Source organism: Vicugna pacos, chromosome 30 (genome assembly GCF_048564905.1).
Source record: "Vicugna pacos chromosome 30, VicPac4, whole genome shotgun sequence".
Taxonomy (NCBI): domain Eukaryota; kingdom Metazoa; phylum Chordata; class Mammalia; order Artiodactyla; family Camelidae; genus Vicugna; species Vicugna pacos.
This window is the reverse complement of record NC_133016.1, coordinates 12,261,805-12,287,176: the sequence shown is the minus strand read 5'-3', so window position 1 is coordinate 12,287,176 and position 25,372 is coordinate 12,261,805. Positions and strand designations below refer to the sequence as shown.

The 25,372-nt window shown below is 38.8% G+C and overlaps 1 protein-coding gene across 3 annotated transcripts in view; it reads right to left on the bottom strand.

The window, feature by feature from the left end:
• The window catches only part of LMAN1 (lectin, mannose binding 1), a 38,530-nt gene extending 24,730 nt beyond the window's left edge, over nucleotides 1-13,800 (bottom strand). For 2 of the 3 annotated variants that reach the window (XM_072952098.1, XM_072952097.1), the window contains exons 1-8: nucleotides 13,541-13,793; nucleotides 10,125-10,279; nucleotides 9,934-10,041; nucleotides 9,105-9,166; nucleotides 7,871-7,970; nucleotides 3,028-3,151; nucleotides 1,447-1,505; nucleotides 913-1,045 (exon numbers count right to left, since the gene is read on the bottom strand). In XM_072952098.1, the coding sequence (XP_072808199.1) occupies nucleotides 913-1,045; nucleotides 1,447-1,505; nucleotides 3,028-3,151; nucleotides 7,871-7,970; nucleotides 9,105-9,166; nucleotides 9,934-10,041; nucleotides 10,125-10,279; nucleotides 13,541-13,778 (979 nt within the window). In that variant the 5' untranslated portion in view covers nucleotides 13,779-13,793. Of the gene's footprint in view, nucleotides 1-912; nucleotides 1,046-1,446; nucleotides 1,506-3,027; nucleotides 3,152-7,870; nucleotides 7,971-9,104; nucleotides 9,167-9,933; nucleotides 10,042-10,124; nucleotides 10,280-13,540 lie in introns of all 3 variants that reach the window. The other variant, XM_015240508.3, reaches the window with a different exon arrangement.
• Between the last annotated feature and the right edge of the window lie 11,572 nt (nucleotides 13,801-25,372).

The following is a 25,372-nucleotide window of genomic DNA, read 5'->3' as shown; positions in this document are numbered from 1 at the left end:
AAGATTAAGAAGTGGAAATGCGAACAGTTGATTTTCCTTTCATTCCTGACTGCTGAAAACAGGTCATTTCGTTCAAACACTTACTATAATTAGCTTCAGGATATACTTACAAATCATATGCGATGTTTAAAACAAATCTAAGAAAAAAATGAAATTTATCTTTCATTTTTACCTTCATTAAATCTGAATCACACTGTTAACACTTAAGAGAATCACATACTACTTAGTTCAAAAGCTAGCTCCCCAGCTTTATTAGATATAGCCTTGATCCTTTGTACAGACGGGGAACCCAGATAATAACAGCAGATTACTCAGCCACTCTATTTGGCCTTGTTTTATTTTTGACATGTAGCCCATGAAGTACTTAATTACATTGGCTTAGGCAAATATTTAAAAATTTTCAACCTTTAATGTCCAGAATTGTTAAGTAGCAAGGGGAGAGCCAGGTAATCACATTACTCTCACAATAGTTTTGCTAAGTATTAATTCTATATTAATAAGGTAATTGTGTGCCACTAAAAGGAAAGAAAGAAACCTTGGACAATTGCATTCAACAAATATTTACTGAGTGTCAACTACTACATCAGCACTGCCATTGTCTGTCAGGTTCAGGGGACACAGCAGTAACACAAGAAGCAAGACCCTGCCCTCACGGAGCTTACACTCCAACGGTTCAGTGTCTGTCCCCCTCAGCCAGGTGCTCCAGACTGCACAGTGCACTAAGCCACACTCTTACTGGTAAAAACTTCAATCTCCAGGCCTTGTAAAGACTGAAGATTTGCTTACGAATTGTTTCCAGAAATTACTTGGAATGTGCCAGGTAAGAGAGAGAAGATGAGAAGAATGAAGTGCCAGGTGACACAAATGCCACAACTACTGGTGGCAGCTGAGGACAGCTTTGTTCCAACTCACTAGGGTGCCCTTGAAGGTCAGGGTGGTCCTTCTGGAATTCTTCTTTTTTTTTATCCAATTCTTGTTGAAAATGCTCAAATTCCTCCTGGTACTTTTCTTTTTCTTTTTCAGAAATTTCTTTATCCGGTGTAGGCTTTTTTGGAGTTTAAAAATAGATCATTAAAAAAAAATTTTAAGTAAGAAAATAATAAACAATGTATGTTAAACTACTACACCACTAGTGGGAAGGTTAAATTACTCTTCCTATTAATATAACAACAACAAATAATAATAGCCACTGCCATTTACTGAGCGCTTTCTAGAAGCACACAGTCTTTAATGCATAAGACATAAATGTGGCCAGCACCAGCATCTCAGTTTTACCAGTGGAGAAACGGAGTGTTACGGAGGTTAAGCAGCTTGTACCAGGTCACATGGTAATAACTGGCAGAAACAAGACCCAAACTCAGTCTTCCCAAGTTTTCAGCTACAAGGCAACACCATTAAACTGCAAATAAACTGTTTTTGGGGGAGGAAAAAAAAAAGTGTACTTACTGGCTCTTTCCCAGGCTCAGTCAATTGGAAAGTCAGAAAAGAAAGGACATCGTGGTCATCTACAAATTAAAAGAAAGAAAAAGTTCCATAATAGATTATTTTTATGGTTGTGAATTCACTTTATAAACATCTGTTCCTTTAAAATAATAAACAAGGAAAATAAGAAAAATTAGCTCTAATTTGGTAGGGCAACGGTGCTCTGTGAGCTTTAGAAACAAATTCATCTGAAAGATTTATATTAGAACTAAGCTAAAATTCACTTCCTTAAATCCTAAACCAGTACATTTGGCAGTGTTTAACATATTACAGATGTTTAATAAATATCTGATAAAGGAAAGAACAAACAAATGAAGGGTCAAAACGAGCCCGAACTCGGTATCCTGGCACCAAGATCCTTCTTTATTTTTCAACAAATCTTCACGGCCTGTGTTCCAGTCAAGGGAGACAAAATCCCGTCCTTCATGTGTTTCCTGTTTCCGTCTCTGAAGCCTTCTTATAGCACTCACCTCTTCTAGCCTTACTTCCCTGTTCTGTGCATGACCCTGCTCGGTCCTGGCTCACTGGGACAGTCCTGGTCTCTCCCTGTCATCCTGCCACCACTAACTGCATCTCCTTTTACTCTCACAGCACCCCGATTAGAGGATATGATTGCTCTTCTATATACATCATTTGTATTTGTCTCCCTCATATAGCAAATATTAACAATTTCATTTAACCTAAAATCATATTAAGAAATCAAATTAAAATGTTTAAGCTAAAAACAGCTAACAGGTCAAAGTTTGTAACACTGAAGTAAAATACTCATCCTGGCTAGTGTCACATCCATAAAACAAGAATAATGAATTTCAACTACAGCAATTTCTTTGGTTTCTGCCATTTTATGGAGATCTAGATATACAGCCAGAGTAGAGGAAACTGCAATACTACAGCGCAGGTTGGGTAACTTTAGGGCAAGTGTTAATACAGCACTGGACCCAGGAGCCAAAAATCTACACCAAGTCCTGCCTGGGTCTGACTTATTAGCCATGTGATCTTTAGAAAAGTCCTTTAATCCAAGGTTTGTCAAACACCTAAAAATAGGGTAAATATGATCTACCCTCCCTCTCTCCCTGTGTTGTTTGTAAGGAACAATTCATGTATTTGAAAATGATACAAAAAATTATGCAATATGAACACAACATGTTATTAATGTCCAATAAGTTCATTTATCACCACACATGGAAGTTTAGTCACCAATAATATTTCCTCAGACCACCAAATTCATTTAAATGTGCCGTGACAACTCTCAGGATCCTAAAACACTTGGCAATTGAACTTTTAAGTATGTCTCCTTCACCAGAATATACCAAACCCAAAACTGATACTCTCATTTACATACCTGTATGGAGCCCCAGCCAACGGGATACCTACAGGAGAGAAGTAGCAGTGCCGGGAGACCCCAAGGCTGGCACCACAGATCAAGGGAAGGTTACGAGTCTTTAAAGGTTGAAAGTAAACAAGGCTGCACATCTCCAAAATACAGTATTCCCAATGAAATTCAATTCACCACCTTCTAACGTATTAGAAGACAGCAAGACTTACCTGCAAGAGCTCCAGTTGCAGCAGATATTCCAAAATGCCCCTGGGCAGGGATGATCATATTTTCCACTTTGGCGCAAAATTCATAATCATTTTTATCTGGTGTGAAGCCATTATTGACCATTACCTAGAAAGATATACGGTAGCTACAGCTTTTATAAACACCTTGTAAAGTGAATTTCAAACAGTCAGCTTATGACTATTTGGCCTAATAACCAACTGTCAAAAAGCTATCAGCTTCAAATCATTATGCTGTATCTTGAACTTACACAGTGTTGTATGTCAATTACATCTAAATAAAATTGGAAAAAAAATTAAAAGCTATCAGCTTTCTCTCATTATCTTAAAAGGGTAATCCCTTATCCACTAAATAAACATATTGGTATCATTATACAATAAGATGTTTCACTTAAGAAAATGGTTTTTGCCCTAGGCTGTGTCAAAGGCTTAAAAAGAAAAACCTGGTAACTTTCCATGAAAATCTCTCTATAATACAACGTGGTTCACCTTCTCTACAGAAGGCTTAGGGAACCACGGCCACGTCCTCTGCATGGTTCATACAGAAGAGGGGTCAGGCTTGCTCTGAAACCGCACTGACAGTGAACCGGCTGAACTGACAAGTTTTACTACAGCTAGCTGAGAATCAGATTGCCTCAGCAAGTAGTGAGCCTCTCTTCACTAAATCAGGGGCGGGTAAGTGGACTGTCCTAAGTTAGCAGAACGGCAGCAAAAGTGACAAATCATACTGACAGAAAGGGCAGAAAACGAAAAAATTAAAAAGACACAAGTTTCTACTCTGCAGAATGTATTTCTGAAGTAATGACTCTAAATGTCTTAAAGGAATCTCCGAATTCTAAGGAAGCAGAGGAAGCCACCTGGACATGAAGATCTGTCTCACGAGCCCAGTCGGGCAGTGGTGGGGCCTCTTCAATACCTTTCACTTCTGGCAACCCCATCACTAGCCCCACCCTAAATATGAGTCGCCAGACTAGAGGTGCAGGTACACGGCACCAGAGTACGGACACTTCAGACATCACCTCCAATGCAGTTTTGTCAATAATTAAAGTCACACCCGTAAAATGTGACAGTACTCAGTCCAAATTTTCAGCGAGAGTAAAAGCCTGTCAATATGAAGTGTTATGAATCTATGTAGCAAAGGGCTGAGACGTGAGCTACTAATATTTAAAAAATCACCCATCCTTTAGTGGACTAATGTTAATATTTCTGTAAAATATTTCTGTTTATCAGTAAGTTCCTATTTGAGTTTACATCATTTACAACTGGTTCTCCTCTACAGTCTTTCAAATCAACTATCAGTAACACATTCGGCTCTGAGAGAAACAAGAGAAGTGTTAAGTTAATCACATTCTAATTTTAATACTGAAAACTTTTAACGGTTCAATACTTTTTCCTTCAACTCCAACAAACTGAAAACCCATCAGGAATGTTGTTAACTGTCTAGTTCTAATTCTCTAAAAAAAAAAAAGTACACTGTAGTCACTGCACTAGGAATTTGGAGGGGTGTGAGGGCTTGACTGTACAGGTACAGTGATTGATACCAGCAACACTTCTCTGAGATCACTGATAACATTCCTTATTCATCTTACAGTTTCAACCCACTGTTAAACCTGACTCTTGCAGTATTTAAAATCTTGTTTTGACTGTATTTCCTTCACTAACAGCATTTCTTGCTCGCCTTATTTTGTTTTTCCCTCTGAAGCTCAAACAACTGAGAGCTAAAGGTTTAAGTACATTCGGTAAACATTTCTTGAGTATCTAAAACAGGCACAATATTCGGGACCAGGAGGAACACAGACTATGCCTGCACTGAGAAGTGTACAATCATATTGATGAGAAGATATACAAACCATAGTTAACCAGCAGTTCAAGACAACATATTTCAAAGGCCAAAAAGCATTAGAAGAAAAAAAAACACTTAAGAGTTTGAGAGATCATTATGAGTTGATGTTTGGAAAATCTGATGGAAAAGGGATGGTGAACTAGCGTGTTCAGGAACAAGCAGGACTTGGCAGGTAGAGGAAGGAAGGGGGGAGAATTACAGGAAGGGACAGCAGACTGAGCAAACACACAAAGGCCAGGACCATTAAGTCACAGTCAGGTGTCCAGCCAAGTCTCTCTAAAATGTATTCTTCAGAACACTGGCTCTACAGACACTCACAGATCCCAACTGAAAAGAGAACTCCATGGTCCAATAACCCAAAAGAATGAGGGCTTCAATAAAGGTTTCTTTATTTCAGGACTTCCCAGAACCTTTAATGTGCTAGTATGCACAGTCCTCCCAACCTCATCTAACTAGGGACCTCTTTTTGGGGTACATTTTGCAGGATTATTATTTTGGAAATTGCTGGTAGGGCTGACGGCCTGTGTAGGTTCATGTAGACAGCCTCCCTGTGATCTATGAATTCGTGCGTCCGTACTTGCCATGGTTGGTGTCTGGGTTCTGCTACATGAAGGTAAGCGTGACCTGATGAAACTGTACAGGATGTATAATAATTACAGTGGAACTGAAATCCAAGTTAGTCCTAACAGACTGGACACTGCCTCTCTTCTGAGGTCTCTAAATGAGCTGGGAATTTAAAACTGAGCCTATCAAAGTTTTCCAAAGAACTGTCTTTTTCAGAGTTTATATAAAGGAATGCGAGGCTAGCCTAGATCATGAGACTTGGGAAAAGAAAAATGTATACAGGATATTCTTTACTTGTAAGTATTATATAACCAGGTATTGAAGGCATCTTTATAAAAGTAAAGTTCATGTAGTATTTTAACTGCCAGGTGGACAGATCCATCTGAATATTACCCCAAATTCAGTTTGTCTACAACTAACCTCATTACCAATGCTCAGCCTTCCCACTCCTCCCTCAAACACAAACAAATGCGATGCTTCTAGGTGAGTTAATGGTACCATTTAGTTGTACATCTGACCAGAATGCACTTTTGGTGGGAATGTAAACTGGTGCAGCTACTATGAAAACAGCATGGAGATTATTCTTCAAAAAATGTAAAACATAACTACCACAGGATCCAGCAACTCCACTCCAGGGTACTTATCCAAAGAAAACGAAAACACTAGCTAGAAAAGATCCATGCACCCCCAGGTCCACTGCAGCTTTCTTTACAACAGCCAAGATACAGAAGCAGCCTAAGTGCCCATCGATAGATGACTGGATAAAGAAGACGTGGTACATGCATACAATACTCAGCCATAAAAAAAGAATGAAATCTTGCCATTTGTAACAACATGGATGGACCTACAGGGTATTATGCTAAGTGAAAGAAAACAGAGAAAGACAAATACTACATAATTTCACTTGTATGTGTAATCTAAAAAACAAAATAGAAACAGAATCAAAGACACAGAGAACAAACAGGTGGTTACCAGAGGGGAAAGGGTTGGAAGACGAGAAATAGGTGAAATAGATAGAGAGGTACAAACTTCCAGCTGCAAAATAAATGAGTCATGGGTCTGAACTGTACAGTGTGGGGAATATAGTCAGCAATTATGTATTATCTTTGTATGGTGACAGATAACTAGATTTACCATGGTGATCACTCTGAAATGTACAGAAATACTGAATCACTACCTTGTATATCAGGAATAACAATAGTGTTGTTGGTCAATTTTACTTGAAAAACAAATTCATAGAAAAAGATCAGATTTGTGGTTACCAGAGAGAGGTAGGGGGTGGGGGTAGGCGGGACTGGATGAAAGCAGTCAAAAGGTACAAACTTCCAGTTATAAAGATAAATAAGTACTAGGGATATAATGTGCAACATGATAAATATAATTTCCACTGCTGTATGTTAAAAATGAAAGTGGTTAAAAGAGTAAATCCTAAGAGCTCTTATCACAAGGAAAAATTTTTTTTCTATTTCTTTAATTTTGTATCTACACGAGATGATGGATTTCACTAAACTCTCTGTGGTAGTCATTTCACGATGTACATGAATCAAATCATTATGCTGTACACCTTAAACTTATACAGTGCTGCATGTCAATTACATCTCAATAAAACTGGAAGGAAAAACATAAATGAGAAATTGCATGTAAAGTACCAAGCACAGGGCATGGCCCATTAAGAGTCAAGGAGTCTCAAACACCCTGCTTTTTGGCTCCTTTCATAAATACCATTATAAGAACACTGCTGCCTAAGTCATCCTTCCCAAATTGCACATCTGATCATTTCACTTTTCTGCTTAAAACTCCTTAAACGGTCCCTTATCAGATAAACTACATGAGGCCTGTGAGACTTGTTACTCCCAACCTTTCAACCTCACTTCCCAAATCTGTATCCTCCAGCCAAACCAACTACTCACCTTTCCCAAATCTTTGAACAGTCCCTCCACCTGTTTCCTTTGCCTGGAATACGCACCATCTAGGGAACTCCTCCTTCCGTTGAAGGTGCAGCTCAGCTGAAACCATTCCTGCTCTTGCCCACGCCTGCCTGACAGCTGCAGGAATCTGTCCTCGTGACCCCTTTAGGATATCTGTGTTGCATTTATCACAGAGCGTACTAATGTTAAGTAAGCGTCTCCTCCATCAGACAACAAGCTCTTTGGAGAAAATGACTTGTCTTACTCATACTTGGGTGGCACACAGTAGGATATTTATACATTTACTGACTAAATGCAAACCTATCGGCAAGACTTGACAACACATGACCACTTTTCACACTGAGCTCTGAATCATTTGCTCCCTCACAGTAACACTGATGAGGACATGGACAGTGTCCGAATTAAAATGCATTTAGTTTCTATCAAAGATTCAGAATGAGAAACCATACTAGAATACCACTGATTTGCTTCTCTCTAAACGTATGCTACTTACGGTCAGTGTTTTCTGGTAATATGTAATCTTCGCCCGGACAGGATAGGGTTTGTTACGAAAGTCCCTCTGGCAACTTGCTAAAGCCTGGTTAGCACCATCACTATAGTACGAGGAAAGAAGACAAGCAAGAACTTAAGAAAGCTTCTCAATATTTAAAAACTCACTATTTAAAACTATTAATGTCCATAAAGATATCAATAATATCAAGTGATGACAAAGCCTTGGGATATGTGAAGTTATTTATGCAGAAGATGCAAAGCTGCCACATGAGTTTTTCCTGTGACTCGGGTCAGGTCTCTGGGTAACAGCTGCAGGCCACGGCAGTCATGCTCTTCTACGTGAGACTAGGGCATAATCACAATCACAGATTGTGCTTTAAAAATGCAGATTTCCTAGATCCTACCCGAAATCAGCATAAGCAGAATCACAACGGGGAGGCCATGATAGTTCAAATAGCTCAACAGGTGGTTGTGATAAAACGACCAGTTAAAGTCATTATGGTAGGGAATAGTAAACAGGAGTACAGATAAAATAAGTTTTCTTATAGTTCACTGATTGGCTAAAAGGTTAATTTCCCCAACAAACATGTAAAAATTAAAAATGCACATCCCTAATTCACACACATTATAAATATACTAAATATTCAGAAGTTTTGTAGCTCACTGAGAATCTTTCAAATACAGCAACATCAAGGCTGAATGGTGGCATAAATTTCTTAGTCATTAGGTTGGTTAAGGCTCTAAACATTTTTTTAAAATTCTTTTTTCTAGTGGGGAGGTAATTAGGCTTACTTATTATTTTTTTATTTAACAGAGGTACTGGGGATCGAACCCATCACCTCATGCATGCTAAGCATGCGCTCTACCACTGAGCTATACCTTTCCCCCACAAGCCTCTAAATTTTATTTTTGAAAGATCCTTTTTAATAAAGACGAAAAATCATGACTACTGGCATCACTGAGAGCCAGGAATGTTTTATAAACCTTTAAACGTATTATATAATTTTAGGTTAAATAAAACAACATGTTTTTATGTTTGAAATCTAGGTGGTCCACAGAAAGAACTTAAAAACACAACCAAATTAAAATAAGACCTTTCCACTCAGTTACAAGATACATCTCAAGAAAAAGAATAATCTTATTTCATCTGGAAGAATGTTCAGAACTGAAACAATATATTTTATAAGGTTTCCAAAAAGAAGCTGAAATCAGGAATAATGTAAAAATGTACTTACTTTTGATGGTCATAATGGAGTCGTCCATTGTTGCCTATAATTATTATTGCAGGATTATTTTTCTAAAAATAAAGAGAATGTATTTGTTTTAAAGTCCTTAGATCAAAGAATTACAGATCATTCTAGATGTGCTGTAAGTTCTCTTACACCTTTAAAATCCCAGGACACTGAGCATGGGACTAGTGTGGGACTTAGGGGAGCTTAGTAATAGGACCCACATGGCCTCAGCATTCAAGGCGTTTAATACTAAAGTTCTCCTTTAAATGGTTAATAATGACCTCTGACAATCAGCAAACTATCAGCTGAAGCAAAGAGCACCAGTCTTAGGGCTGTTAGAGCACAAGTAATGTTTCCAATTCATAAGTACATTTTGTTCTTAACTATTTCAGGGAAATTGGCTGATCAAAAGTGATTAACATATGAAAAGATATCAACACAAGAGCTAGTAGTAATAATGCATAATGCACATATTTTCATGAAAACAAACCGTAATAACCTTCTAAGCAATGCTTGTTTTACTATCTACATCTAAATGACTCACGCTGATCCATCAAAATTACTAAACATAAACAGGGTGTGGGGAAGGTGGGTATTGAAAAGTTCTCAGACTGAAGGTTCCTTGTGACCTCAAGTTGGTGTATGACAAATCATGAACTTACAGCTTTAAATTTATAAATTCCCAGCTATAATATAGATAGTCACCACACTTAAAATATAGTTTGGAGAGTCCTCTACTATTAAACTGAGAAAACTTAAAAAAGCTATATTGTTCACAGCCTAACTTTGTTAATATTATTGAAGTGGGTAACAGTCCTGAAAACAAATATACCTTTCCATCATTGTCGAAAGAATCAAAAAATACTCCAACACCATTCCACATATCAGCTGATCCAAACACAGGACCCTCCAAGCCTTGATTTTCTGTATACCAAATTGCCTGTAAATATGTAACAGAGAACATTTAGAGGCTAGTGGTATACGCACTCATATACATTTCCTAAGTTAAAGAAATTACCATACCAGGCCATCAGCTCCAATTCTACCTCTCCCAGTCACTCGAAATGTCACCTCAACTTCCCAGTTCTCAAAGGCTGCTGTTGTTTTTGTCCACACTGATCCTCTTTGGCTTTTTAAAGATGGTGCTATTCGAATCTGATCTGAACTTGGAATAGCATCTAGAATAGAAATCAGGGAAGAAAAGCTTTAAGTTATAATTAGGTAAGACTCCATGAATCATCACCAAGCTGTTATACACCTATAGAGATCTAATTTTAACTCAGTTACCTGTACAGTCATTTTGTTAGGAAAAATTTCCATGTTGATAGTTCCAAGTTTTAAATTTTAGGGGTTTCTACAACCCCCCTTATCTTTTGAATAGTGAAATATCTCTGCCAAAAAAAAAAAATTAAAGCTACAACTATACATGAAACATTCAGGGGGCAGAAGAGAGGAAACTATGGCTTAAAAGGCAAATCAACTATTAGATTCTCATAATCTTCTTCTTCAAATATCTCAAAAATTTGCATATTATTTTAAAAACTTAACTGTATTTTTTACCAGCTTGTAAATGTCATAAAGCTCAAACACATGAAAAGAACATACCACTAGGAATCAAGAGACTTATTCCTAGCCTCACTTCAGCTGTGTGACTTTGAGCAAGTAATTCTTACTCTCTTGGGCTCACCATATGTTCACCTGTAAAATGAAGGGGCTAGGCTCAATTACTTCCATATATACCCCAAAAGTTATATGCAAAATTTGGAGCATATATACATTCCTCTAGGGAGAGGGTCAGGTGACTCTCAAGTCATCAAACAGTTCTCCAGCATGAGCAAATTCTCATAGAGAACAGTGATCCCCAAGATGGTGGTTTCATCTCCATCCACTTACGAGTTGTTTGATCATAGGCAAGTTATACATTTCTCTAATAACCTCACAGGGATATAAGTACCTATATGAGTGCATATGAACATTTCAGTAAATGTTAGCTATTCCTATTATTGGACTAGATAATTATTAAAGCACCTATGAGGTCTAGCTATGAACAATTCTAGCACACCTTCTCAGATATGAACGAGTTCTGACGTTCTGACATCCTTGCTGGGAAATAACTGTATTGTCTCTTTACAGGTAGGAAAACTTGACAAAAAAAGACAAGTTGAGATACTTTAGTAAATTCAGCCACTTTGTCACCATCACTTTCAAACACTTAATGGTTTGGGGGCAGGCATCATGGAAAGAGCAGTGGGTACAGAATCAGAAGACCTGGATTTGAGTTCTATTCTAGCCACATGAGCTATGCAACCATTTCCAGGAACTAACCTTTCCAAACATGTTTTTTCCATCTATAAAACAGGTAACACCTGCCTTGCCTAGTAAAGATCAAATCAGAGAATGAAGGTGAAAGAGCTCTGAGAGCTATAAAGGGTTACAAATTGCTGGGGGTTTTTGCCCTAATGGACCCAAGGATGTGTACTGACAGTACGAAAGGACATTAGAATTAAGAAAGAGGAACACCATAGATTTGGTTTTAATTTGGGGGTGATATAAAGGGACATGTTTAAACTAAATCTTAAATTTCGTTATTTAAAAAATTGTTTTAAATAATGGATCTCAGGGTGAAATGAAAACAGCAAAAATATAATCAATGGAGTAAAAAAACTGTGAGACTGTAAAAATTACAGGGATAATGAATGCTAGGGATATCCACAGCAGTGATTCCCAGAGTCAACAGATAGAAAAATCATGGCTAAAATTCTAATCTCTTTATTTCAAATTCAATCTAGCCATACAGCTTTAATTCACCACATACATTATCTGACATTTCTGCAGCAGAAAAGCTTAGTTGGTTACAGGTTCTGTACAGAAAGTCAATTTAACTAATTTAAGCAGTTGATTAATACTCCTAATTGGCTATTTTATGTAATGTGAGAAAAAGAGAGAAGAGCAAGAGGACAACAGAGAAATGCAGAAGTGAAAAAAATGTGAACAAATTTATCACGACTACTTGAAAAATTCATTATCATTCCAAGAAGAAAAACAAAAATCCCCCAAACCTGTGTTTGGTACACCTGCATCATCTTTGTGTATTAAGAAAAATGCTACCTTGATTACAAATGACCAGCTCTACACCGTAGATGAGTGGGCATACAATTAATGGCTGCTGAGTAACAGAATAATTGCACTCCACTTCAAATACTTAATGACTTGGTCGTTAAGTCAAATTGAAATTTATGCCTTTGAATTACACATTAATTTCAGTGAAACAGCTCTTCCTAAAAGTGTGCTTCCTATTCATCAGTTACTTTCTAGAAATGGAACATTTTGTTTCAAGCACTGGACAATCTAAAACGATGTATACAAACCATATATAAGTGACTGCTTAATAACACATAAAGATGGAATTCAAATTGCCAGCGCTTCTTACCCCATATAAAGGCATTTGTCACGTGTTTCAAAGGTTGTATCTGATGGTCACTGAACAGAGCTTACAGCACGCCGAGTGCTACGGCTGATTCCTTAGTCAGCAGTGACACATCAGCACTAAAGTACAGACGTTTTCTTTCACATATGTAAATGTCTAGCAAGGCTCTCTCACCTACTAACAGCGTCACACACTTAAGAGTGAATAAAATATGCTGCACGGCTTATTTCAATTTTCCCCAAAAGACTGAAAAGAAAAAAAAAGCCCAAACACAAAAACCAAACCCAGTTGTACACATAATGCTATTCTTAGCCTCAAGTTCTCAATCAACACCGGAAAAAAAAAAAACCAAAAACGACTTCCGCTACTAAATAAAGCAACGAGAGTGACTATTAAGTTAAATAATGTGTCAGTAGAAGAGAAAAGTCACTAAGAAAGGCAAACTTAAGGACAATTCCAATAGGGTGAGAAGAACGTCCTCTGACATAGACTTCAAGATTACTCTAAAGCCAGCATATGCCGTCTCTGGAGCCGTCAGGGGGCATCGGGTACAACCTGGAGCATTAAGCATGGCTAATACCGGAGGGAAAAAAGCAAGGGAGGGCCGAGAGAAGGGGGAAAGAAGGCAGGGGGATGCAAGACCAGCTCTCAGGTTGGGATGGGGAGGGGTTGGGGCGCGGGACGTTTTCCCTTGAGACGTGGCGTTAGGCTGAAACTTGATGCCTCGAAACGAGTTTAAGAGAGTACTTGTAAGTAACAAAAAACCTCTAAACCAAATGGAAAGAACAGACGACATCAAAGAAGGGAGGCCAAGAGGAAGGTGGGATGGAGAGAATGTGGGGAAGACGAGGGAGGCAGGTGGAGGGAACCTTGCAGACTCGAGCCGGCCTGCAGGAGGGGCTGCTGAGAAGGGTCCCCTCCACCGCGCTTACGGTGTGCAGCGGAGAGGAGGTGCAGAGGGGGCACAAGGCGGGGGAGACGACCCGGACCCCCACCCCCTGCCCCGGCTTACTCCCCGCGTGGGCCCAGAAAGGCACGGCCCCGTCGCTCTGCACCAGGTGCGGTCCCTTGAAGCTGTATTTGTACTCGAAACGGCGATGTGGCTGCGCGGCTGGAGTGCCCGCGGCGCCAGCAGCCGCGGGGTCGCCTCCCACGCCGTCGCCCCCGACGAAACGACAGAGCGACAGCAGCAAGGCGCAGAAAAACGACCGAAGTCCGGCCCGAGGACCCCTTCGCCTGGATCCCGCCATCTTGGATTCTGGAAAGCGGAGGCCAGCGGGAGGGGGAGGGGGCGGGCGTTGCGGACGGCCAACAGGGCGCTCGCTGATTGGCGGAGCCCGAGAGACCCCGGGGGCAAGGGTGAGCCCCGCCCCCCGGCCTCCGCTATCCAGGAGGCCGCGGGACCCGGACTATCTGTGGGCGGGGGCACGGGGGGGCGGGGCCTGGAGGCGGCGCGGTCCGCACGCTCCTTCTCTGCTCTCCCACCGCGGGAATGGAACTTCACGCTTCCCTTTCCACGTGACGTGGAGTGTTGGAGGAGCAGAGCAGACCAGAAGTCTACCTGCGAGAAGTTTCCTTGTGCCTCTTAACATACCTTAGAATTCTCGAGCTCTGATACCTGTGGACTTACCGCATCAATCCTCCCTGGCTGTAATAAACTTTTCCTGTATTAGAAGAAAAGCGTTCTTTTTAAAGTAATAGCAATTGTTCAGTAGCTAGTTTTCATTAGGTAGACTTTGCAGGAACAAATCTTTCCAGAAACAAGACGTAATCATGAATACTAATGGTCCCAGTCCACTGAGCTCCACCAACCTGTTAGGGAATTTCAGACTGGGAACCAGAGATCCATAGCTATCTTACTTTTTCTTAGTAATTGATAGTTCTTTATTTTGGATACCAGTCCTTGATTGGAATTTTTTTTTTGTCTTGAAAATAATATTTGGTACCTTTCTGTGGGATGCTTAACTTTCCTAATGTTCTCTTTTAATGAACAGAAGTTTGGGATATCAAGAAAGTTAAATTGAACTGAACATGGTGACAGGGGAGCACAATTTCTTCTACGGAACAATGAGAAGCTGAATTTGACTGGATGCCATGATTTGTGCAGAGGAGCAGTGGGAGGAAAATGTGGATGGCCGGGAAGGAGTTAGACTCCAGAGGGCCATGAATATTAACCTAAGGAGTTTGGATATTGCCTTAAGTAAATAGGAATTGAATTTGATAGTCTTAAAGGAGGGAAAACAAGCAGCAGGTTCTTGCTGGGAGAGGACGTCCAGGTGAGAATGATTAGTGCCTGGAGTGAGATGGGAACTGGGGCAACAGAGAGAAGAGAAAGGGGGCAGAGAAGTTGACACAGTAAAAGAACTTGAGGCATTGAAATATTTTTCTCCAGCCTACTGGGCATCAATGAGAGGTAGGTGGAAACACTAGAGGGAGTCACCAAATAAAAAGGTAAAAACCTCAGGAGATGAAGGTTTTCCTTTTCCCTTTTTGTCCTTTTCCTGCCTGCAAGGTGCATGCAATGAGTGGAGAGTAGCAGTGACTACTAAGAATGATGACCCAGGAAGCCAAAGGAGCCCCATCTTTAACTTGAGCCCCTCTGGCAGGCCAGGTCTGCCTATCTCCTGACTTCTATCTTCTGAGATAAGATTCTCTTTTAACTCATTGTTTCCAGGTTTTGTTACCTGCAGTCCTGACTGTACCACAGCTCACATGCATTGAGTGCTACTATGTATCAGGCACTCTTCTGGGTAGTAAACATGCATTCACTCATTTAAGAGGAAATTAACCCAATGTTTTCATTTACTTTGCTCCAGCTGTTTCAAGTATAAGGAACAGTCCTCCTTCTCAAACTACACAACTACCTTCCCTAAAATAACACATCAAAGCTATTCTCCAAGTTTTCACCAATTATAGATCAGTGATGAAGCACAAAGGCTTTGGAGTCAACTGGCTGGGAGGTTACTCCTGGTTTTCCCAGCATGCAGTCTGGAGCCAGGTGTTTCACTTCTTTAAAGCCTGGTCTCATCTAGATAACAGCATCTATGCCATGTTAGATTTCCCATTTTAGAAGGAATTCAGGCCTAGAACCCAGTAAGCTCCCAATATACGTGTGCTTTTCTGTTAACATCTTTTCACTCTTCTACACTGACAGCAAAGAGAAGCCTAACCAGCCCCATTAAATCAGTCACATTACAGTTGCATTCATCAGAACACACAGACCATCTGCTTTTCCCATCTCCTATTTTCTCCCTAAGGTAAGAAAACACACCCAGGTGCAGTCAGGTTTGGACAGTCAATACTGAAGTCCTGGGTGATTGCATGTTAATACAAACTGCCTGATGTCTTTTAGGTAAGTTAGCAGATAGTTTACAAATAGCCTCAGGGTCATGCCACAGATTTGGAAATAGCAGAGCTAATATGATTAATTGGGTCTATTTTAATTGTACTACATATGCTATAGTAGTCAGTGCTAAAGAATTTGCTGATAATAATTAAATTTTTAGACTTAATTTCTGCATGTTTACCTTTTAGTCAATGAATAAAATATAGATAAGAATTGCTTTGGATGCAATTTAGGAGGGAGAAGGAATGATGCTATATTTGGCACAGTATGGACTGACATCAGTAGTCTATGTATTAATATGTCATGTGTGGGTGAGGTATCCATAAGTTGTCAGATAATATTTCTCTTATGCAGTGGTGTATATGAAGATACTCTTTTTAGTCCTGCAATGTTTGGGAAGACTGACCCCATTCCAACCTTTAATAATGTATATTTTAATTTGGAATTTTACCAAAATGTAAGATTTGGGAAAATGTAAAACGTAAATTACATGTTGGTCAATGTCAAATTAGGCCTGACACTTGAAAGAGGATGTGTCACTCACTATAAAACAGAACTGCTTAACTTTTCTTCATGTGTGGAAAGGTTAGTCATAATACGCCTTTAAACGTTCATTAGGACAAAACATTATCTTTCATTCCTTTGACAAATTCAAGGTACAGTTAAGGGTGAGGGGGAAAGGAATTAAAAACAGGCAGGAGAACAGAAAGTGAAAGAAGAGGGAAAGCAGTGTTTGGAGAGGGGAGGAAAATGTTCTTATCTGAACCCTGATGTCTTGCACCACTTTTAACCACAGAATAAACATTTGTAGATGTTGATTTCCCAATGCAAAATGACAAGGGACCATCACAGGGAGGTTAAGCAAAACATTTAAATCGGCAATCTAAGCTAGACCTAAAGAAAGGGACATGCCCAGAGTCAGGGAGCAATCCACACTCCACTACATATTAAAGAAGAATTGACCCAGAGCTCTTAGAAGATTTTTGTCCATGCTCTAGAGAGAAAATCTTTCATACACATTGGAATGCTGGAGCATATTCAATATGGCATCTCAAAGAAATCTCAGTGACATGTGAGACAATAAAAATTTGTCAGCTACTGGCTAGCTCAGTAAATAAAGGATTTTTCTATCTCATTATCTCAAAGCTGTGGCACCCATGGCAAGATGACACTGGAAAGAGAACGATTTGTCAAGAATAAACCTCCAACAATACAAATCTCCCACCAAATAAATGCTCTAAGCAATTTAGTTCAGAATTAGGGGTTTCTTCCACTCCTCTCCTCAAAACAGCAAGCAGACAATAAAGCTGTATCCTGTCAAACTCTAATAACTTGGGTCATGGGATATTTGACTCAAATTGGAGTTGGGCTGAAATTTACCACTATATAATTTAAGACGGAAAGGTTTGCTAAGCAAAATCACAGCAGCACATTAAATCTACTTCAGAAAGGAAAAATTTTTAGAGATTTTAGCTTATTAATTAATCAGGAGAAAAATAGGCTGATAATTATAGATTAGTTAGCTTAGTTGTTGAAATATTGAACTTCAACTTGTTATAGTTATGGTATGTCATCAAAATAAATAAAACTCCATTAAAAATTTCTGACAGTGCTGACCAATACATACATTAATATTTCATGAAAGGCAATGTTACTTTAACCTGTCCACTAAATCAAAGTGGTTTTTGCCAAAGTTGTTATGCTGAATGAAGTTTTCTATGAGCTTTAAAGCATTGGCATAAATCATTTATTAATTCATCTTTATCACACCAGAATTTAGGAATGCTTCAATATTAGGAAATTTACTATTGTAATACACCACATTAAGCAATGACAATAATTCAGTAGATGCAGAAAAGAATTCCATAAAATAATCTGCATTAATGGCAAGAGGTTTTAACAATTTAAGAATAAAAAATAATTATGTAACCTGATAAAAACTGATCTGTCAAAAACCTACAGCAAGCACAGGGAACTATACTCAATAGCTTGTAATAACCTATAATAAAAATATGAAAAAGAGTATGTATAACTGAATCACTAATCTGTACACCAGAAACTAAGACAACATTGTAACTCAACTATACTTCAATTAAAAAAAAAAACAAAAAACCTACAGCAAACACTATTCTTAATGGTAAAATTTTAGAAGCCATTTTTATCAAAGCTAGAAATAAGAAAAAGATTCTTATTATCACCTTTGTTATTTAATATTATTTATTATTGTATTTATGGTCTTACTAATGCAATAGCCCAAGAAAATAGGGGGAAAAAAAAACTGGAATGAAAGGGTCAAAATTGTTCCTATTTGTACATTATATTTTTATATCACTTTCTTCACAGAAAATTCAAGAGCATTCAGAAACAAACCATTAGAAGAAATATGAGAGTTGCCTCCCTGTTCACCCAGTAATAATCAGAAAATAAGAAAAACTGCCACTTGTAATAAGAACAAAAGTGTAAGTTGTCATATAATAAGTCTAATTTTTAAATGTGCAAAGCCTTTAAGAAAGACATTATTTAAAGACGTAATGGAAGACCTAAATGTATAGAAATACATACTATGTTCCTGTTTGAGAAGATTTAAATGGTAACAATCTCAATTCTGTCTCCATTCATTCATAAATTAAAAGCAAGCCCAATGAATGAGGAAAATAAAACTTGACTAGCTGATCCTATAATTCACATGAAAGACCACCAGGCCAAACCCAGCCAAGACCACTGTGAAAAACAAGACCAAGGAAGGAGGATTTTTAACTTTTAGAAAGGTTGTTCTATCAACTCCACTATCTAGTTATTCTAATTTTTATAATGAACACAGGGTGGTATTGGCACAGGGCAAAATAAGTCTAATGGATCAGAAATAAAGCCCACACAAACACGTATTTGGAAACATTGATATTTTGTATCACAAAGCTTTGGAAACACGCTGGGCTATTCAGTAAACGATGCTGGGAAAATGAGGAATTCGTTTGAAACAACAAAATAAAATGGATTGTTAACCTTCTATCTTATATAAAATTAAATTCCAGATGAGTGCAAAAATCTGTATGTAAAAAAGCAAAATTATAAATCTTTTAGAAGAAAATATAAGTAAATATATTTATGACTTTGGTGTAGGAAAATATTTTTTTCAAACAAACACAAAAGCTCAACTCATAAAAAAGAAAGATTGATAAACTCACCCACTGTAAAGTCACAAAAAACTCATTTTAAAAAAAAGACACACCTAACAAAGTGGAAGGAAATATCACATAAGGGAAGAATATAATTCCTGTGCATAAATTCTGGCAAGGGATCAGTTCCAGAGCACAAACAGAACTCCTTGAAATCAATAAGAAAAAGACATACAACACAACTTAAAAAAAGAAAAAAGATTAAAATAGGCCATTTTCCCAAGAGGAAATCTGAATTGTCAAGAAATAATTGTTAAGATGTTTAACCCTAGTAATATGAATTAAATCAAAGAAACTGAAATTTAAATAATGAGATATCATTTCCTAGTCATCAGACAAGTAAAAATTTAAAAGTATGATAATATCAAATATTGGCTAGTATATAAAGAAATGGGAACTTTCAAACACTCCTCTCACCAAACACACATATTCTTATTAATTAAGAGTCGGGGTAAAATCTATGGTCCATGGGACACTTCAGTAGCCTTAATCCTCATTCTTGCTTACGCTAACTAGAAAGGATTTCACATCGTTGCAGCAAAAATGCTGTTAAAACTAAGGCTATGTGTCAGTTCTTTGCTTGCATTAGTGGACTGACTATTTTTGGAACCTCATAGTGACTTTGAATCAATTGTATTTGATAAGAGTAATGGAAATGATATTGTCTGCTTGCTCCTTGAATGTGTGGCTATCACTCATGAATGCATGTGTTCACTGGTATTCACTCATCAAACATAATTGAGTACTCCATTATTCTGGAGGCAAGGTAGTAGGAATACAACCTCCTTGGAGATTTCAGATTTAATCTTAGACAGTTAAAAAATTATTGTGTATATTATTTTAATAAATGAGATGCTTTAGACCACAAGAACCAAAACACTTAATTCAAGTGGCTAAAACAATAGGGACACCTGTTATTGGACAGAATGGTAAGCTAGAGGTAGGTAGGACAATGGTCTCTGCTCAGCATCTTGGACGTGTCTGTGGCTCTACCTTGCACTGATTTTGTCCTCAGGCTTCTCTCCTAGTGCTATGATGGCAGTTCTTTCCTCATGTTCCATGAGAGATAGAAAATCTCTCTTCCAACCTGGGGATAAAATTTCTGCTCTTCATTTGACGAGGTCAAGTTAGTTTACATGTCCATCTTTGGAACATTAATGGCAGCCAGGAAAGGACCATGCACTGAATCAGTTACTAGTAAAGGGCGTGGGATTACCAGGTTTGGTTGAGAACAGTGGTTCTCAAACTTTAGTGTGATTCAGAGTCACATGGGGTGCCCCACCTGCAACATTTCTTTATAGTAGGTTGAGGATAAGGCCAAAGGATTTGCATTGCTAACAAGTTCCAGGCGATGCTATTGTTGTTTGGGGACTACACTTTGAGAATCACTGGCTCAGACAAATCATGGTCTATCCCAGGAGCTGAAGAGGGGGTTGGCACCCTGAGTCACATGGGCTATGTGTGTGACAGGTGACTATCTAACCAAAGGCGGGGCTCAGTTCAGAAGGAAGAAAGTTGAAATGAAAGACGGAAAGGCAACCAACAGTGTGTCCTACACATGGTTAAGCAAGAATATGATAATATCTTGCAGATTTCATAGATGATCTGTTAAGGATGCAAAGTGCAAGAGTGATAGAAGTTAGGAGGACATGATAACATGATTATAAGAACAAAGCATTTTTGGTTGAACTTTCAGTTCAGTTTGGGGTTATTTAAACACTATAATTTAAATAATCAGTTTTTAATCAACAAGGATACAAGATTAAGACTTCTAAGGAGGGTGAACGTGGAGCTGGATTGAGTCTTTATGTAGAACAGTTGTCCTTTCTGCGTCACCTTTCCTCCTGGTTTATGGAGTCATTCTCATGTCTGCAAGGCTAGTGTGTCACTGCTAGGCCAGGACGACAAAGCAACTCTCTTAAATTCTTCTCATGATGGTTTTTAATGAGGGTACATTTTTAAAGGTGAGGATGTGATAATGGAATGTTTAATTCCTCATTTTTTTTGATCAGTAATTTTTTTTGATCAGTATTTTTTTTTGTATCTCCACCTATTAACCACAGCAGTGTAAAAAAATTAAAAAAGTGTTTTCCAAAGTGTGCTCCTTAAAACTCACTGGTACCAAGAGACATTATGAGGTACTAGGAGAATAAGAATTCTACAAGCAAATAAATTTAGAAGAGTTGAATTTTCATATGCACATTAAAGTGTAAAAAGCTCATAAAAATTCTCTACTGGTGAAGCCCAATTAATTTTGTCTTAATTCAACATTTCCCAAGGTTATTTGATTACAGAGTCCTTTTTGCACAACACTTAGTAATAAACTACAGGCCTTCTGTCATGTGGAAGACACTTCAAGAAATGTTGAACAAAACTACTTTAAAATACTGTCAAAGAAAATCTCAGTTTTCATTGGTAGCCACATCAAGATTTAACCTAAAAGCAAATCACTCTGATGGCTAATCGAAGGGTACCATAGATAAGTCAATTTCCTGGACAATTTCCATGCACACGTACCATGAGTAAGCTGTGAGCAAATGTAAGAAAATGATTCACATATGACTTCTCTACTGGTACACATTCTGACTACCACAGTTGAACAAAATGAAGGCTGCACGATGCCTTATACACAGTTGATGCTTACATATGTTTAAAGGTGATACACAGTTGAGGACTGCAATCATGAACACACAAAGCTTTATGTGTAATCAGTCAAGCATTCGGATTGAATAAGATTTTAGCAATTTGCAGACAACTTCTTCGGAAATCTGAATGAATTATATGAGATGCTGAATCACCAATGAAGGTTATTTCTAATTCAATTCAGTTCTGTTTCCTAAACACTTTTTGGATGGATGCCTGTGAGATTCCAGGCTCTGTACTATTTCAAGTTGGATACTTTAATGTTGAGAACTATTCATAATATTTTAGATTTTAAGACAGATTTTTTTTAATCTTCTAGAACACACTTACTTTCTTTATGATCTAAGTGAATAAAAACCTAGAACTGTTAAATGTATATTTTCATGACAAATCTCATTCAATACCTGCATTTACTCATATTTTACTTACTTCCAAAAGCCATTTGAAGAGGCATCTCATTAAGTCCATTCTAAGAGCCCCTTGTCTCCACTAATCTCCCTTTGAGGCCCATATAATGTTAGGGAGGACAGTCTAGTGCCCCAACGTTTTTCCCCAAAGTGTTTACTTTCTAGCCCCCACCAATAGTTTCTTCAGTTCCCTTGCTTGTCTATAATTGGTACATGAAACCTCATAATTGTGTAATACAAAAAGCAAAAATCTGCAATTATGATTTAAAAAAAGTAGTTAAATTGAAAGCGGTTAGCTATCAAAGAGAAATGGGTGTAGGATCCTGTCCCAGAATGAATCTGCTCAATATTGACATAGTGAATTGTCCTGAGGAGATTAAACCGCAACTAGAAAAGCAGGCAGAGGAACAGTGAGTGACAGGGGCTTTATGGGGGGGCAGTGCCTCCCAGGGGGAGAGTTCATCTTCTTACTCAAAGAGACGCCTTCAGGGATCATGTAACTTGAATTCCCTGTGAATTCAGTGTCATCTTAGCTTGACCAGCTCTGGAAGAACATATTAACCTCCGCTTGTGATTTTCAGAAAACCATTCTAATTTAGCAAGTAATTAAGGGTCACATGCAGGATAAAGAGCTAGATAATCTTGGATTACCCACAGGAAGCTTTGTCTCCAAGGCAACCCCCAATGGAGGGGCTGTTAATTCGAAGGCCAGTCGGTTAATGAACTGGGAATGGTAACTGGCTCTCAGACGCGGTCGAACCAGGGAAATGGAAATAACAATTATATTGCTGTTGAATGAGTCAGTGATAGAAAATAAATGCTTCCAAAGCCAGTGGAGGCAAAACATTTAGAGAAAAGATATAATTGTCACTGTTCTGCCAGACCAAGCCTACGGATCTCAGATTAGCTTATCTTGAATTTGGGCTATGCCGGTCTTTATTTATGAATTTTAGCCTAGTCTTCAGCTGAATCCTCTGGTTTCAGTGCTTTCTATGACCTAATTACCCCACAGCCTCATTTCTCCAGAGAGCCAGCCTCAGTAGCCACACCAGGATGGGAGAGTGGCCCAGGGGACCTTTGCAAGAAGAGACAAAAGTGGCATTGTCCATCAGAGTCTTTGATAGCTCACGCTGGGCTGAAAAATACGATAAGGTTGCACAGATAAGCGCCGTAAGAGGATTTCAGGCCAGGTTGGTCAAGGTGGAAGGGAGACATGCAGCCGACCTAATGAGAGAGGGCTGGGGTGACAGGAAGGGAAACAAAGACAACCCCACTCGGAAAAATCCGAGGGGCAGCTGGAAAATTCAGGCGCCCTCGCTGATTCCTTAAGGCTTCTCTTTTTTTCCCTCCAGTGGCCAAGTTTGGGTCTTGCGTTCTCCAGGAAGCTTTCTACAACTCTATGAATCCTTATTTATTTCCCTTCTCTGAATGCTTACTGAACCACACCTCCCATTCAACTCTATATTCTCTTTCAGTGCTAATTAACAGTCTCACCTGCCCTGGTTTGATGTCTCTTGGCTTGTAAGTCATGGTCTGTATTCAGGATTCTATATAAACATTTACCGAGATTCAAGTGTGAGGCGGGCACTGGGCTGGATGCTGGAGATAGAGAGATAAGTAAAATACGGTGTCTGACAGCAGGAGCCCACAGAGGAGTGAGGGAGGCAGGTAAGCGAGCAGAAATGTGTTGTCAGCTCAGAGAAATCTAAACGCATCTGAACTTACATCTGATGCTGTATATTCTTGGATGTTCAGCAACAAGAAAAGAGAGCTAGGAACAAGAAAGGTGATTTCTCATCAAGGCCAGTGGCGTGGCTGATGGCAACACCCTGAAGAAAGGTTTTTAGGAGATACTGGCAGTGAGAAGTTTTAGTTCATAATCACCAAGTCGAGAAATAGATGAAATAAACAAGGACTTACTGTCAAGCACAGGGAACTACAGTCACTTTCTTGTGATGCGCTATGTTGGAAAAGAATCTGAAAATATATGTATTTATGTATGTATGTGTATAACTGAAACTAACATTGTAAATCAACTACACTTCAATAAAAAATAAAATAAAATAAAAAGAGGAAAAGATGGTTACTTGAAGGAAAAAAAAAGAAATAAATGAAAAGCAGAAAGCAGTGAACTTCTGGGTCAAGGGAGAAAAAGGTAAGGAGCAAGGAAGATATTTTGGCAAAGATTTACTCCAATCTCCTTCCCAGGAAAAGAAGATGAGCATGATGTGGTTTCAGGATCTGACGGGGTGTACATCCTTTTGAGCTAATTCTTCCATCAGGACAGATTTGAGTGTGTGACAGAGGAAAGTGATCCCCAAACCGCTCAGGTTTAGATGACAGGAAATGGAGAGAGAGAAGTCACTTTAAATGTGACACTAACTTGGAAAAGGACAGATTTCACCGTCGTAAGGAACTAGTCTTAGGTTCCATGAAACAGATGGAAAGGCTGATGGGATTTATAAAGGTTGGATGTTTATTTAGGAAACCATTTTAATGATAAGGGAGCGAAGGACTAATCTGGACAAAAAATGAGGAAGACAAATGGAAACCTGGCTGACAGAATAAAGCTCAGAATGCTCTGGGTACATGAGACCCAAGCAAGACCACTGAGGGAGAAGCAGGGCACCAAAGGCCCAAAGAGAAAACGAGCTGCCAGCTGCGCCGAGGGAAACTGAAAACTCTTCCTCGTGGGGTGAAGGCCCTCAAATGGGGGGAACATGCCGCTTTATCAGACGGGCCACAGGAAGCTCATAGTGGAAGTAGAGGACTCAGCTGAGATGCTCATGCAGCTGTGTGCGTTCACAAAAGGAAATGGAGCAGGCAGAGGTGAGGGGGCGTCTTATTTTCCTTTCTCTGAGTGCTTATAAACAGTTAGAAAAGCACTGGGGTGGGAAGGGAAGTAGATTTGAGAGCAGAGACAGTGAATAAGCCACTTGGGAGGTACAGTTGGCCCTCTGCCTCTGTGGGTTACTCATCCTCCAATTCAACCAACTACAGACCAAAAATCTTCAGACAAGCGGGGAGCACACGCTTAGCATACATAAGGTCCTGGGTTCAGCCTCCAGGACCTTCTCTGAAAATAAATAAATAAGTAAACCTAATTACCCCCCCCAATAAATAAATAAACAACATTTGGACCAAAAAAAATTTGAACCAAAAAATCCCAGATTGTTCCAAAAAGCAAGATTTGGATTTGCTGCTTGCTGGCAAGTATTGACATATCATTTACATTCTATTTACAGCTACTTACGTAGTATTTACATTATATT